Source organism: Simochromis diagramma, unplaced genomic scaffold (assembly GCF_900408965.1).
Source record: "Simochromis diagramma unplaced genomic scaffold, fSimDia1.1 OVJJ01000343.1, whole genome shotgun sequence".
Taxonomy (NCBI): domain Eukaryota; kingdom Metazoa; phylum Chordata; class Actinopteri; order Cichliformes; family Cichlidae; genus Simochromis; species Simochromis diagramma.
This window is the reverse complement of record NW_024386831.1, coordinates 3,064,745-3,081,179: the sequence shown is the minus strand read 5'-3', so window position 1 is coordinate 3,081,179 and position 16,435 is coordinate 3,064,745. Positions and strand designations below refer to the sequence as shown.

The window sequence follows — 16,435 nt, the reverse complement described above, 5'->3', positions numbered from 1 at the left end:
TTTTATATAGTTGTTACATGTACCCAACAAATATCCCTGGGAGGGTTGATTGAGGAAGATTATTTAGGATCAGCCTCTGCTAGTGCCAACTCAGATATGCCGATTGTCCCGCTGTGGTGACCTTTGAACTGAAAGAAGCTCTTAAGGTACTTTGAGCTGATCCATTATATTTAACAAGGCTTGGGACTGGTGCTAAGAGCACAGCAGCTCACATTTGGTCCTCCAGTGTTTAGCTCCATGGTGCAGTGGTTATGATATCAGCTTCCATATATGAGCCTTTATTAGTCTTTGTAGCCCGATTCCTACCATTCACACTGATGGTGGGTGACAAAAACCCTATAAAGATAATGATATATATTAAAAGGTTAATATGAAGTGTTTGAAACATTTTTAATCAGCATCCACTGTTGTTGGGGTGCGTGCGTGTTTGACAAAAATATGTAAAAACATAACATATCAGGACCCCTTTAGAGCAGTGTTTCCCAACCGGTGTGCTGTGGACGATTATCTGGTTCTACCCGATTAGTACTCTAAGTCAGCGGTCCCCAACCTTTTTTGCGCCACGGACCGGTTTATGCCCACAATATTTTCACGGACCGGCCTTTAAGGTGTCGCGGATAAATACAACAAAATAAAACTAGTACCTGCTCTGATTAAATGGGTTGACAATTCCTAGTAAAACAGAAGAAGAAATTAGTCACGCTGTAAGACTGTGCAGTGCAAAATAGCAATAGATAAATATTTGAAAAGAAAAGGTCAATCTGAGATGAGTCCTGGAGAAAGTTCTGACCCAGATGAAGGCCCTAGCATGACTAGTGGTCAGAAGAAAGCAAAAAAGGTATACTGGGGACAAACTGAGCCAATTCCGCTATACCTGGTGGGCGGGGAAAAATTATCAATATGCTTTTTGTGACATTTTTGTTTTTTGGTGTGCGGTGTGATTTTTCTAATGTGAAATATGTACTGTGGCTCCAAAAGGTTGGGAAACATTGCTGAGAGTTACTGAGCTACTGGTTTCCAGTCTGTGCCTGCTCACTGGTACACACTGACACCGTATGACCCAGTATGAACTCTCAGCTCTGCAGGGCCAACAGGGGGCAGCGTGGAGCTGGAAAAACATCAAAGCACAGACACCATTTATTTTCTACAGTCTTTAATGAGCTTTTCCAGTTTGCTTTGTGATGCCTAACATTAGCCTGAAGCTAATCAGAATACAAATTATTTTTTAGTTATTTCAGATGCAATCAGAACGCTCATACTTTAAAAAACCCAAAACATAAAAAGCAGAATAAAGGTAGATCTGATTTATTTGTGCTTGTGGCAGGTTTCATTCTGACATACAGTAATCCTTCAGTCTCAAGACAACAAAGAGGAACGCTGAGTGACATCAGCGGCGCTGACACAAAGAGCGCTCGCACACTCCGAGGCCGCCGAGTGACGCGAGAACAACAGCAGCTGTACAAAAACAACACAACGGTTACAGCAAGAGTCTGACGGAGACAATGGTCCAATGGAGCGTCGGCACCAAAGTGACGTCAGACCCACCTGCTCTGCAGATTCAACCAACTCCAAACCTTTTATTCTCAGAGCAGATGGATTCAAGCTTATTTCCGTTTACAGCAGTCTGCTCTTTTACAGTGTGGCGTTCCAGTTATAAAGGACGACAGCACGGCCCAGCCTCCTCACACACACACACACAGATACACAAAGGCCTTTGTGCTGACAGCAACAACAAACACACGCAGTGTGGTCCCGTTCGGGTTTGGCACCTAAAAATAAAACCAGAGGAATGTTTTCTCTGGAGGTTGAGAGCTGCCACTGTCTGAGGTCAGGATTTGTTGCTGGTGGCACCTCGGCTCCTCTGTGAAATAGTCATCCCTACTTTCTCATCACCTCTCCACAACTTAAAGCAACCATCAGGAAATACTTCTTCCCACACTCACTCTTCCTGTTTAATCACCTCTTTCCTCTCTAAAAACCATCTGACACCTCTCCGTTTCCCCACTTTGACTTCACTTTCCTGAACCACCTCAATGACTAATCCTTCCTTTCATCATCACCTGAATCTCTGCTTATAAGACACGTGAGTGCATTATTTACATAAAAAATAGAAGTCCAGCACATAAATATTACAATAATAATAATAATAATCAGCTTGTGAGAATAACATTAAGAATAGAAAACAAAGAGTGAGCAGCAGCCCTGAGATGAAATCTTGAGGCACCCGGACCTGCGGAGGACTGCAGGAGGTCTAAGTGTAGGCTCTGCACACACTAAGTGCTAAAGTTTCTCCTCTAAGAGGAACTCGCAGCTCAGGGAGGAAATCATTTGAGTAAGTGCGGGCGCGGCCCACTCGGCTGATTCACCCCTTTATACTTACTTTTACTGCAGCACACTTCCAGCCAGAAATTTCATAATAACCTAAATGCAGATTAACACTGAAAGGTGCATATTTAGATTTTTTTTTTTTTAAAGAGCTTTCTATAAGACCCTGAGCTACGTTTAAACCCTCAGTATGAAGCATATGTTGAGAAAATCCAAGTCTGACATCAGGTTTAAAGGCAATCATGCAGCAAACTCTTTCACGAGTGGATACAGGTACCAAAACTATTTTTAGATAATGTTACTCTGACCTGTCCCTTTTTAATATCCTAGAGTCAAAATTTTCCCTCTAATCATGTAGAAGTTGACTTCAAAAGCTTCTTTGTGGCGTATCTAAACTTATTTTCAAAATAATTTGCAAACAGGGCTGTGGGAGTGTAGAAATAGTGGGTTTTATTAACTGATACTCAATTTTGGCTCAGAGAAGACTGACTATAAGATATCCATGCTGATAAAGGCTTCATTGCATATTTTCTGCTTTTTTATGGTTAAATTGCCTCATGTTATGGTTAAAAACAAAAATGAGACACAGGAGCTCTGGAGGGATGCTTTAGTTTACTATTTAACTTCCTCGCGGTAAGAATGCTGAAAACCTGGAAGTCTTTGAAACTGAACCTTGATGGTTAAAAATCTGTTTAATAATATTAATAGGCTGGAAAATGGAAAAAATTAAGTTGGTAAGTGAATTCCAGAGGGGGAAAAAAACTCCACTAATTTTGTTGCTTGTATCCATTTCTGAAGGATTTATCTGCAGCACTATTAAGGAATGTTTGTCCTAAATGTGGTCCACATCTGGCACCGATTCCACCTTACACAAGGCAGATGTCAAAGGAGCATCACCCTAACTCCACCATGTCTCCCAGGCCACATCTGGCCCACAAAGCAGCTGCTATAACTAGCCAAAAGCAGGCCTGATCAGGCCCGAATGTGGCCGCTATCTGACTTTGATGCGACAGAGAAGTTACCCTGACGCGGGCAGCAGCGGGTTTTATCTACAGATAGAAACCTGAAACACTATAACACTATAGAGCCTCTTTTAAACATGCAAAGAACAACATGATCTCACTTCCTCATAGCAGAGGCGCTAATCTCTATATCACACATTTCAGCTGAAGCACAAGTGCAACTGAAAGCAGCTCCAGGTGAGTCAACTTCCCACAGTTAAGGCAAAGAATTCAGAAGCACCAGAAATGTTGCATAGATTCCCCTGGAAGTCCTCCGGAGCAGCCTTCATCAGCACAGAGTGGGTTTAAGACAGGAAATTAAATACTTGAGGTTAAACACACCGCATTAACTGAGACGTACTGTACAGTATGAACAGCGACACATCAGAGTTTAGCCGGTTATCTTTGGTTGGTTTGAGTGGATCAGTATAAACAGAACGGTGAATGGTGGCCGGCACGCTGCTGGTTTCCAGGAGACTTAAAACAATTTAAAAGCTCAGAGGAAGAAGTGATCGCCGCTGCATCTTCATCTCCCTCTTATCATTTTTGTAGCTTCAAAAGTCAGCATCCTCCTCGAAGCGAAACCTTTTTGCGTGTGAGTGGGATGACTCCAGGAAGTTTTCCTTGTCTTCAAAGTCTTCGTGAGGGGCCGCCCACTTTGTGCCACAGCTCCTGGTACGGAAGGCGGTGGCGGCGGGGTCCGGGCTCATGCAGATCTGCGGCTGCTGCCACAGCCAGGGGTGACTCATACAGTCGACGGCGCTGGGCCGGTCCCTACGGTCAAAACAGAGACAGTCCAACGATTAGACACATTCATGCAAAGAGATCGAGGTGCTGGTGTTTCACTGAACAATCTGATCTTTCCTTCAACCAGATTTCTTCCTTTATAGATTAACACCAGCAGGTTCTTCTTGACATACTAGTTCTGATGAGATCATACTTAGCCCAGCATGCTGCCTGATGAGTGTGAATCCATCACACACCAGTGGAAAAACTTTAAAATAACACATGACGTGACTTGGAAAAACATCCATCACAGTTCTGTTCACAGCTATGTTTTCATTTTCATCTCTCTGTTACATGGAAGTTATGTTAAAACACCCACACTCTTACACTCACAGACTCTCGCACACAGATTGTCGTTTACTCACTCAGGTGCTTTGACCAGCAGCTTGCGGATGAAGTCCACAGCGAGCTCAGACACCCTAGAGAAGGCCTCCCTGCTGTAGTCCACATTGACCTGGGAAACATTCAGATACGTCTCCTGCTTGTCGTCCCCAGCAAACGGAGACTCGCCTGTCACCAGCATGTACGCGATGACACCCACGCTCCTGAGAAACACACACAGGACATATCAGACATGGAGAGTCTGAAGGCTAAATGACACAAGCAAAATATCTGAAATAATCTTAGAAAAACAAATAAGAAGAACGATGTGTTCTCATCGCATTTGCCACAAAAGAAGTGGGAAGCATTACATTAATACCCACACTGCCGAAGATCGCCTTCACTTTCATTTCCAGTTTGTGATGTTTTTCTAATGAAGCTGCATATGTTTTAGATTTATGTTCACAGTGACCAATTCTTTTAAATCAACCCAAGTAAATACTTTACGTTTTAAATTCACTTACAGCTCCACAAATGTGAGGAAATGTGAGGCTGGAATGAGCTTTGGAAAATGTAAAGCAAGCCACAAATTTTAGACTTAACCATATTTTTATACTTTTTTTTTTCAACCTCACCTATGGCCATTCATACTACACCAAAGTCAAAGTAATAGAGCAGTAATAGATAGACAATAAAATGTCAAAAAGTGTTTTGGTTTTTCACCATCTACTTTGGAAATGTATTATTTTCACAGTGGGTTTACCATAGAAAAAGAAACTCCAAAAAGAAGACATTCTGTCAGTTGACAAAAAATGTCAGGGATTACACATGTGGTTAAACTTTACTAAATTGTACTCTGACAAAAAGCAGAGTTTCACTGGTCTGGCACACTTGAGATCAAAGTGGGTTGCATGTGGCCCACGATGTAAAATGACTTCCTGTGCTGTGGTCACTGGTCACCACATCGCTGAGAGTCACTTCCAGCACGTACGCAGCTTAAGCTCAGCTTTTATTCTCCTGGTGGTGGAGTTCATGTTACTTTCTCTTCATGCTGGAAGTGGCAAAGTACAAGTGGTGATACCACTCCTTCCAAAGGGTTAAACCATAGCCCATTTAGTACAGATATACTCACCAAAGGTCACTCGCCGTTGTGATTGGCTCGTAGTTGATGATCTCTGGAGCTGAATACCAAAACAAACAAACAAAAAAAAAAAAAAAAGTAAAAGCTGTCAGTCAACAGTGAGAAGAGAAAAGATCTCTGTGTAATTTCCCAGATTAAGTACTGACTCATGGTTCTTTCTGCATTTATTTATAGGTGTGTCACTCATCCACTCTCACAGGAGCTAGCACAGTAAAATTCACATGTTGGGTAAGAATTGATCAAATGCATGATCTCTTCTTAGTCAACATTGACATTTTACATATAGTTTATTATTGTGAATCTGACTGATGTTTGTCTATAAATATGTGTGAAATGTCCGGTGCTGCCTTTGTTTCATGAGCGTCAGCTTACCCACGTATTCAGGTGTGCCAAGAATCTCTCGGAGCTCTCCGACCGCACCCAGTCTGCGTGCCAGGCCAAAGTCCACAATCTTTATGTCTCCTGGAGGCGACAGGCTGGTCAGGAGGATGTTCTGTGGCTGAGAGAGGCAGAGAGGGAACAAAGTGAAAGCAGGAAGTGCTCGAGGGATAAAACTCATTTCTGATTGCAAAATTCACCTCATGATGAATGTCTCTGCACAGGAAACAGTTATTTAATTAAATACACGACTCTTATGATATTGCGCCATTCTCTTTAAAACAGTCTGAGAACATTTAGTGCTGTATGTGACTATCCTGTAATCACAGGGTATTCACAGGTATAAATAAGACTTATTGATTTAACTTGAAATGAAATTTAAGACCAAATCTGCACACATGAAAGCTGAAAATATGCTCGTTTAAAGTAAATGCACTGAGGTCAGCCAGTATAAGTCCTCCTTTTTCTGTTGTGTCAGTTCAGTTTAGCTGTTTGAGAAGTTAATTTGCTGTATCACTGTTTTTTTATTACTTTGATCAGGTCTGAGTTTAGCCGACGTCTTTTAAAAGGCTCAAATTGCTTGTAAAAAAGAAAAAAGTGAAATGAAACTCACTTTCTACAACATTATCTGTCTTATTCAGGCCTCACCAGCTTGGTCCCTCACACTCACCCAAACTGATTTTAGGACAATACAATACTTCTTTTTAAAGGACCTGTGGGTCAAATGACAAGTATTCCTGACAGTGATGACAGTTTTATGTTGACATGTAAAATTCCCACCCTCATGAGTAAAATAACACATTTAACAAAGGCATTTGCTAAGATTTGGTATTTAGTCAAGATCTTGAATTTTTGAGACAAAAACCCCACACATTTAATCCATTGTTGTGGCCCAGGAGAGTCAGAGGTGTGTGACGATCCTGGTATCAACATGTAGATTTATTTTTGTAGTCCTATACAAAAAAAAAAAAAAATCAGCTGATTCTTAGGGGCTCAGGTGGTGGACACTCGATTTGACCCTGATGTAGCGGCAACAAAACTCTTCACACCCTGCTGTCACTGCAGCAGAAGTCATTTCCAAGCTCTCTACAATCCTGATTCTAGGCTTAAATGTGGCATTAAAAAAGGAATTTAGGATTTTGAGCGCTTAGAGAAGGGAAACACCCGAGTACTTAAGGTTAAGTCTGTGGTGAGTTGAGTAAACGGTTAAAAATAGATTCACTTTGGTTGGATGTGTCTGAATACCTTGAGGTCTAAGTGGACCAGGTTGCTCTGATGGAGGTAGAGGACTCCCTCCAGCGTCTGCCTGATCAGGCGCGTGATCTGGGCCTCGGGCAGCAGCTCGTCGGATACGCAGTGGTCAAATATCTCTCCACCGGCAGCGCTGCATGAACAGGAGACAAGAAGGAATGTCTGGTGAAATATGAAACACAGACCAGTTTGATACAGACTGTGTGTGTGTGTGTTAGAGTTTCCACAGGAGAAAACAAAAATGCATTTATGGATTAAAGGGTGGTGCAGTGGTTTTAGTCTCCAGCCCACAGTCAGAGGGACGCAGGTTTGATCCTGCATGTTGTGGCAAGGTTTTATTGAGAAAGAGAACCTCCTTCCTGCTTAGTCATTGCAAAAAAAACCAAAAAATAAAACAACAAAAACACTGCAGGCACACAAATGAAGACTGAAGCGCTAAAATGTACAAGTAGAAAGTTTTACTACACCTCAGATAACTCAAGCTTCTAACTGCCATTTCTGAATTTGAATTTATATCCTTGTTGCTGTAATCGCAAGCAAAATGTCGGTACGAGTTAAGAACAAGCCTAAAGCTGAAGAGAAAACTCTGGTTTGTTTTTCGTAAGTTTCACTCGGTTGACAGTAGTTAGCACTATGTCAGTAGTAGCTGCATAGACTCCACACATACAAAAGTACGTGACGAGCTTGACTATTGTATGGGCATGCCATGCATCCAGAGGGGGACACACTGAGCATCTGTAAACACTGTAAGTTTTGTATTTAGAACTTTATGTTCAGCCATGTGTTTACTGCGAGCTTTTAGCTTTTACTACAAATCATATGATTCTTTTTGACTTACCCTGTAGTTTAATCTGCCCGGCAGTATATAAAGTAATGAAAGATTTAAAACTTAAACCTCAATAAAACTTAATTTGCTGAAAAATTGGACCACATTTAAAAGAAAAAAAAGAAGTAAATCAAAATAAGTCCCATGTATTTTTATTTACTTAGTTTTGTAAGTACGTCAAATCTAGGCCTCATTTCTACTTTCTTGTTATTATTATATTTCATTTAATTAAAGTGTTGCACCTAATTTTAGTTTCTAGCTCAGTTAGCTGTAAATAACCATTGCATGTGCAATGGCAGCTGGCTGATGCAGCGTCTGCACACTCAGGTATGAAATAAAGATATATTGATAAAGAATGAGGGAACTGCACGAGACTGAATGAAATAATTCAGGTGAGGAATGCATCTATGATCCAGAACAAGGAATTCTAATGGAAAAGTAAACAGATGAGAGATAAATCAGTAAAAATAGCCGGATGGAGAAAGACTTTCAATAAGAATTCAAAACATGCTAACAAAAGTAGAGGTGGAGAAACTGAGGAAGCAGAAACTAGACAGCAGGATGCGGGTAAAGACATTTCTAAACAGGTGCACTACGTAGCAAGTTTTTGCCACGCATGATCGATTACTGCTCCTGTTCTAGAAACTTTGAGTTTGTTTATACTGAGATGCAGGAAATGCTGGGATTTATTTTCCATAAAAACGAGCCAACTTGAATTTCACCTGCTTGCCAGCAGATTTCCTCTCTGATTCCTTCCTCCTGCTTCACCTGAAGCAGCTGATTGATGCTGGGTTTCATTCATACAGTCGATATTAAAGCTCATATTAGAGCAGATTAATCTGCATCTTTCTAAGACAGCTGTGACTACACACGTCATTTAACAAAATCAGCCCACAATGACTCTGTGCGGTGTTCTGTGACAGAAACCTACAATTTCCTTGTTATTTGTGGCTGTTACAGAATAGGTTCAATGTAAATCCTGCATGACAAAATAAGAAAGAACTGTGGTACGTCTTTGGCAAAGATAAAAACAATCCTCACAATCTGTTTTATACATTATGACTCATAGATCCAAAATGTTATCACTCCGGTTTGTAGCGGAGCTTTGTCATGCTGGAAAATGCAGATTGTCAACAAATTGCTCCTGGAAGAAGTTGGTCAGTAGTCTTTAAAACATATTATCTAATGTATTAACTGTATCACAGAAAGTCTTTACTTTGAAGGCACAGTGTCTCTGTTTCCAGTTTGCATCACACTTTTCACGACTGCTTAGCAGGCAGTTTCCTATGGAAACAACTACCAACCACAGCAATCGGCAAGCGACTAAAGCAATTTCAGGGATGTATTTGGTGCAGCACTCAGCAGCTTCCAGACTGCTTGCTGAACAGCTGGGGGAATACAGATTTTTCCCTAGCAACCAGTGGTTGCTACTCAGTCTCTGGGTCGATTGGCACTGAGGCCTAAGAAAGAAACTTGTCCATACTTCTATTATCACTGCATCAAAATGGAGGCTTTGCTATTTATTTAGCCATTGCCATGGCAAATCTGAGTATCAAAGATCCAGGCGGCGATGGATCTATCTGATTTTCAAGCACAATCTCAGGTTGAATACAGACTCAACCTCAGGAGTTTCTACTTTCTGAGTTTAAAGTTGGCTTCGAATACTGCTGAAGCTGCTTTCTGGAACAAGGACCAGGCCATTATTTTCCAGACTGTCTTAGATCAACAAAGTGAGCTGTTTACCATGTTTGCACTTTGGAGGGGATTAAGGTGTCTCCAATGACAATTACAGGTGTGGTTAGAAAAAACAGAGCAGTTCATTTCAACAAGCCCTCATGTATTCTCATATCTAATCTTGCAGTTTCAGTTTTGATTGTACAAAGTGACAAGACAAATGGCGGCACAGACAAAGGACGTGACATTCATTTGAAAAGGGCTTTTAAACAGGAAAGGTTAAGAGGTCAAGACTAAGAGGACGGTGGTTCAGGTCACCTTCAGCTCAAGCTTCCAGCATGTTGCTGTAGCTTTCAACCTATTCCTGATAAACCTGTTATGAAGGATGAGCTGTTTGTTAATTCGGCAGCTCCTTAGGACTTGACAAACAGGACTTCGCCCTCATACAAGCGTTTACAGGATCTCACTGCTGGCTTGGCGTATTTGAGGAAAATAGAAGCACTCAAGTAAAATGTATGATTTAAATAGGATGCATCATATATAAAATAAAACAGGCAGAAAGTTTGTGTGAACTCACTATTCCAGCACTAAGACAATGTCGTGATCCGTCTCGTAAGCGGCATGCAGGTTGACCACTCGGGGGTTGTTACGTGCCATCTCCAGGACAGCCATCTCATGGATGACCTCTGCCCGGCAGTCGCGACCTCGTCTCCTCTTTTTTAGGAATTTGGCAGCGAACGCTTTTCCTGTGGTTTTCTCCACACACCGCTTCACCACAGCAAACTTGCCCCTGAGAGGAAAAAAAAGCAGGACAAGAATACACAAACTGAAGCTGAGTTTTAATTTATTTTTTTTACAGTTATATTGATTAAACAGGAAATGCCTGAGTAAAGCTTTTATAAAGTTTAAGTAAAAACCTCCATAGTCAAAAATCAAAACCAATTGAAAAAACTGCAGTTCCTCTAATACCCACTGGAGGCTTCCATGTTAAAATGTCCAACTTTACAACAGAAATAAACATGTTTACAGCCTGCTACACAGACAAGTGGCCTCTGTAGTTATTTCTACTCTTTTATGATGACCCTACAGGGTTTGAATTTTGTGGGGTGTGAGGTTGACAGATGGATTAGTGCTGCCCTCGCGGTCATGTAGGCTCTGTATAGGACATTTACCATCCTATGTTTCAACACTTACCATTGGTAATGAACTCTGGGAATGAACAAGGTCATGGATAAAACCGACCCAAAAACATTTTGTCTGTTTCTGGGTTCAGCTGTAGCGATAAGGTGAGATTTTTCTTTCTAATCCTTGCTGTAGTAAAGATGTCAGTAAATGTATTTTTTTCCTGGCTAACATATCCAGGATATGAATTACCATGCATTTAGGTCAAGGCCATTATGTTCTGAAATTCTGCTCATGCGAGGTGTAAGTATAACTAAATCCAGCTTTTTAAACCTTATTATGGGGCAATATCAATTTGATTAAACACATTTTGTTAGGTTCCATTTATTAATATTGGAGTTGTAACCATTTATAGGATTTTTTTAGTCTTCTCCTTAGCACAAATGCCAGAAACCAATGGGTCAAGTCATGGTTATTACACCATCTTATACATATACATATAAGTGTATATAAACAGGCTTTTTTCCAGGCTACAAATTGGCCTTTGGCATCAACTTAAGAGAAATCTTTACTTTTCTTTCCTTTTATTTCTGTCCATTGCGTAAAAAAATGTTTAAGATATTTTTACAAATTGTCTATCAAAGTGCTGGTGATTTTCCTTTGATGTAAAACGAAAGCTTCTTTGGTTGTTTCCATCATTTTTTTTCTGTGAAGGAAAAACTCTGATAGATGTTGTGGTTTGAGCCATTATCCACTGTAAGATTAATTTAGATGGCTAAATATCTCCAACATGATTCACCGCAAACTTTCCCCAATATAAGTCAAACATAACTAATGATTAATATGTTTCATTTTATGCAGAAAATGCTGATTAGTATGTGGTCCAGCCTTTACAACATAATATCTGTAAGTGACTTTGTGATAAAGGTGTTATACAAATACAGAAATGGCATTAGATAACACTCCCGCACACAGAACCTGTTATCTAATGCTAGTACATTTCCAACAGCCTACTGCCATGCCTTGTCACCGTGGTAACCATTTGTTTAGGTCATTAAACTTCATTTTAGAGCTATTTTAATATTTAATACGTATTTTAAACTTTGTTTAAAGTTCATCTTGTTACCAGCTGTGCAGATAACAGCCCTAATTTCAGCTCTCTAGGAAAACCTAACTTTTCTAGGTTACAGACCCAGAAGGAGTTCTTTGAATTGTGCTAAAACATCCTGCACATCATGTGATAGCATATAAGCCTCCACCATGTTAAACCTTCATGTCTTCTTGTACATATTCTTTTCCTGCTTAAAGGAAATTTGCTTTGCTTTGTTAGCGAGGGAGTTCAATTATTTAAGTAGAATAGATATTTATGTATATTAAATGGTCAAAAGTAGTTTGGTTTAGTTTAATAAGCAGGAAAATGAAAAGATTTCTGGTGAAAAGCCGACTCTGAGGCAGGAAAAGTCTCTACAACTCAACTACCTGTTTCTTTTGTTTGGCTGCACCTTGTAAACAACAGTGTTGCTCCTGAAACGGTCATACTAGGGATATTCCCTCTCAATGACATCATACAGAGCCAAGGGCAGAAAGACCGGCCTGAAACAGAGTTCAGAGCAGTCCGAAGCCTGAGCTTTCAGCTGACAAGATTACTGACCTCAATATTTGAAACTTTAACCATGTTTAATGCGAACATCCACCAATGGAAGAGGAGATGTAACAGAATAAGCTCCCTCTGAAGACACTTGCCAAAAAGGTGTTTTTTTGGGGGGTTGTTTTTTTTTTTTTTTAAGATCAAGATCTTATCTCACGTTACAGTCATTTCAAATACACAGACAAATGATGATTGATGTGTCTTTAATTAATTCCATGAACAGCAACAGCCAACAGAAGCATTTAAGCTTCATTCTGACAAATAAATAAATAAGTAAGGACACACAGTGAAAGGTCCTTGTTTAGGGATTTAGTTATAGCTGGGAAATTACCTTAAATTCAAAAGTAGAGCTACTACAGTTTAAGATTAACACCTTTGTGCCAGCCATGTTCTCATCACTGAGTTTTAACACATTTCACATCAGAACTTCCTGTTTTAACAAATTGCAAACAAAGTGGCGAGCAGAAGTAACCCAAGCCGGTTCTGCTTTCTTAAGTTTGCTTTCCACATGTACTTGTTTCCTTCCTCCTGCAGACTAACACTAGCTACACTTTAATGCTCTGCGTGACACATAATGACTTCAAACACACCTCGGGCTTGTCAGGATATGATCATCAGCTGCCTGCGGTTGCCATGGCTCGTACACAAACACATGATAAAGGTCTCCTTTTATACCAAGGCTTCATATTTTCCCACTGTACAATAAAGTCACCTCCCCTGGTCAGAGGCTGGAGTGTTAAGACTTAGAGTCCAGAGTCCAATCACCATTAACTTAGTGCATTACACTGCATGACTCGATCTGAGCTATTCAGCCAGCACATGCAAAAAGTTAGGGTCAGTGTATCAGCATGAATACACAGATAAGTGACATCAGCTGTCCTTCAAATGTGTGTTGTTGCAGCTCCTTCTTGAGCTATCTTATTTTATTTTACTGAGCTGTTTTTACTTCATATAATCTAGTTTGTTACGGGCTATGTTTAATATTTTGCTAACCTGGTAATTTTCCAAATTTGGGGATTTTTTTAAATTTTTTTCTATCTGAACAGTCATGCAAGACCTCCTCTTTCATGTGACAAGGTAGCACATTTGCTCAACTCTTCCTGTTTATTAACACTCAATGCTAAAAAAAAAAAAACATTTTCTGTAGAGTAGGTGCAGAAAAGAAGTAAATATAATTTTTTTCTCAGTTTTCATGCTGTATAGTCTTAACCTCTGTAATTTAACCTCTTGTCTCTCTCTACCTGCTTATTAAATGACAACCCTGTTTTATGTTTTAACTATCCAATTATCATTCTTGGTCTCTACTCCTTCATATTAGCACTAATACACTAATAATTAGTCTCCTGGACAAACGAATCACTCTTGGGCCAACAAAGATTTCAGTGTGCATGTTAATATTAGGATTAGGATTTTTTTCATAGTGAGTAAACCACACAGTGGCATATTAATGACGAACCTCACGTTGAGAACCAATCATTTCTGATGTTTTCTTGGCTCAGAATTGGTCAGTTTTTGGGGTCTTCTTCCTGCCATGTATGGCATTTGTCTCCACCCAAATGGGTCCCTCAACATGACAACAATTAAATCCTCATCCCAAACCTTTCCTCTGCTAATGTTTATATTCTGTCTCAGTTTATGCCTCAAGTTAAAGCAGAACAGGACATTTTAGGTTTATTTTTTAAGGTAACTACAAAGTAAATGTGGTCAGGGGCAATATATACAGTATTTTACTGGAATGCAACTTCACATAAACATAAATAGAAGTTTTTTAAGGTCTTATGTAACAGTCTTTGTGGATTTGTGCATTTCCTTGTTGTGTTGTAGTAAATGTTAAAAACTGTTAAAAACTGTTAACTGTTATTGTAGGTGTGGTTTCAACAGGAATGCTTTTTGAGTCACAACTCATCTGAAACATGCTGAATTTTTCAAAGTGTGGAAAATTGTCATAGTAAGTGGGACAAGTTTACCCTTATAAAGCCATCAATATTTAACGGTTAAACTACACCCCACCATCACTGGCACAACAGATATATCAGAAGGAAACTGCAGACATGATGTAAGAGTTCTTTTGCACAAACTGTAATTAAAGGCGGAACTTTCTGGAAATCTGCACCTGCCAGTTAAGAGCAGATTAGAGCTATTAAACCTTTCTGCACAGAGGTTAAAATCCAGCCACTGGTTGTGAATATGAATTCCTGCAATAAATCATAAGAATCTTAATAAGGTATGATTACTTGTAAAAGTTGAGAAATACTTCATGCGGTGAAAGTCCTGGGAATTCTTGTTAAGATTGGCTTAGATTATTTTAGCTGTTGCATAGGCCAGTGGTGACAGAGGCCATTACCAGCCTACCAAAGGGCCCTTGTCTAACACCGTTTGATGGCTAAAAGCTTAAATTTTCCTGTTCACTGTCATTTCTTTTGTGGAGATACAGGTTCACTCCACACTGTGAAAATGTCTTAAAAGTTAAATTACTCAGAAAAACTCAAGTGTGACAGATTTAAGCCGTTCCATGGTGGTGTGTAAATTTTAAAATACATCTAATGACAGTTGAGTCAGTAAATACAGAATACTGAGATCTATTTGAACATCCCTTAGGCTGTTTAACCGTTTTCCAAATTAAATACTACTTCCTGTAGTCTGGTACAGGAAGGGCATGGGGAAAAGGTTGCAGCCTCTTTTGAACCTTTGTCCTAAACCAGCTGAACGTTTTTCAGACTGTTTTTCATTGCAGTTAAAAAGAAAGGGAAATATTTACTGGCGTGTTTTTAGAGATCAAACAGGACTTTTTAGGCCCATGGACTAAAATGAGTGTGATATTTTTACTACTTTAGTTTTTACTCACTGTAACACAACTTCAGGGTTTTTCCTGCTCAAAACACAGCCTTTGGGGGTTGACTACACTGTGTGTTACCTTTTAAAAATAAGTTTATGACTTTACTGTTATTTTTGCCTCTTTGCTGAGCACCAAGTATTTTATATTCACAAAAAACTGAATGACAAGCTTGACACTAAATTTTTCCAAAACTCTGGTATTGTAAGGAGTAATTGTAAGGAGTCCTGAAACGGTCTTAGAAGAGCAGAGGATGCACCAAGTTTCAGATTTTTAATATATAGGTGTATCGTCTTGGTTAATTTCATTCAAAAACAATGTTTTGACATGAAAATTTTATGTTTATGAACAGCATTTTGTTGCTGTATAAGATTAACCATAATTCATGTAGCAATCACAAATTTCAATAAATAACTTTTTTTTTTTTTGCTTAAAGTGGGCAAAATATTTGCTGTACGTAGATTGTAAACGAAAACCCCTTTGAAAGCCTGCAACACATTTTACTCACATGCACCTCGAGAGACTAAACAGACTAAAAACCTCTTTTCTCAAGAATACATTAATGATTTGGTACAAAGCTCATGTGTACTTAGGTGAAACTGCACAATTAGCCCAGTATTTGGTCATGCACACTTTCGACTAGGTAGAGTGTTGTTTGTGCTCTATAACAGCAATAACTTTGTGTCTTTTAAAGAACATCAGACTTTAAATACCTTCAGATACAAAGTTTTATATTAGTTTTATATTATATTATATAATATATATTAGCTTTATATCAGCCAGGGATATATATCAGCCTAATAGTTTCAAACATCCCTCAAAATCTATATTCTATCCATCTATGCAGGAGTCACTATTTTACAGCCTATCCGTTAGTAGAAAAGTAATCTCATAGCATACTGGATGCACAGATTGAGAGCGCATTTACCTGAGAAAGCATTGTTACAAGCATGCTCTTTATTTTAATCAATATAAATAGATACATAAGCAATACAATGCTCCAAACCTAATATTCCCAGTCAGCCCTTGCATTAAAGGTTATTCCCAGTAAGGACCTTTTTTCTTTTTCTTTCTGGGAAAAGGGTGCTTGATGTGTAGTGATCGTTAGTGAAGAGGTACTGTTTAATCC

General features: G+C 39.4%; 1 protein-coding gene and 1 long non-coding RNA gene across 2 annotated transcripts in view; one reads left to right on the top strand and one right to left on the bottom strand.

Annotated features, from left to right (window-relative positions):
* Positions 1-1,136: 1,136 nt before the first annotated feature.
* stk17b (serine/threonine kinase 17b (apoptosis-inducing)) overlaps positions 1,137-16,435 on the bottom strand; it is a 16,584-nt gene continuing 1,285 nt past the window's right edge. The window contains exons 2-7 of the mRNA XM_040027488.1: positions 10,281-10,493; positions 7,198-7,336; positions 5,947-6,073; positions 5,566-5,614; positions 4,478-4,657; positions 1,137-4,100 (exon numbers count right to left, since the gene is read on the bottom strand). Coding sequence (XP_039883422.1) covers positions 3,881-4,100; positions 4,478-4,657; positions 5,566-5,614; positions 5,947-6,073; positions 7,198-7,336; positions 10,281-10,493 — 928 coding nt within the window. The 3' untranslated portion in view covers positions 1,137-3,880. The remainder of the gene's footprint in view (positions 4,101-4,477; positions 4,658-5,565; positions 5,615-5,946; positions 6,074-7,197; positions 7,337-10,280; positions 10,494-16,435) is intronic.
* The window catches only part of LOC120730903, a 16,225-nt gene continuing 16,080 nt past the window's right edge, over positions 16,291-16,435 (top strand). Inside the window, exon 1 of the long non-coding RNA XR_005695239.1 lies at positions 16,291-16,421. This is a non-coding gene — a long non-coding RNA (uncharacterized LOC120730903). The remainder of the gene's footprint in view (positions 16,422-16,435) is intronic.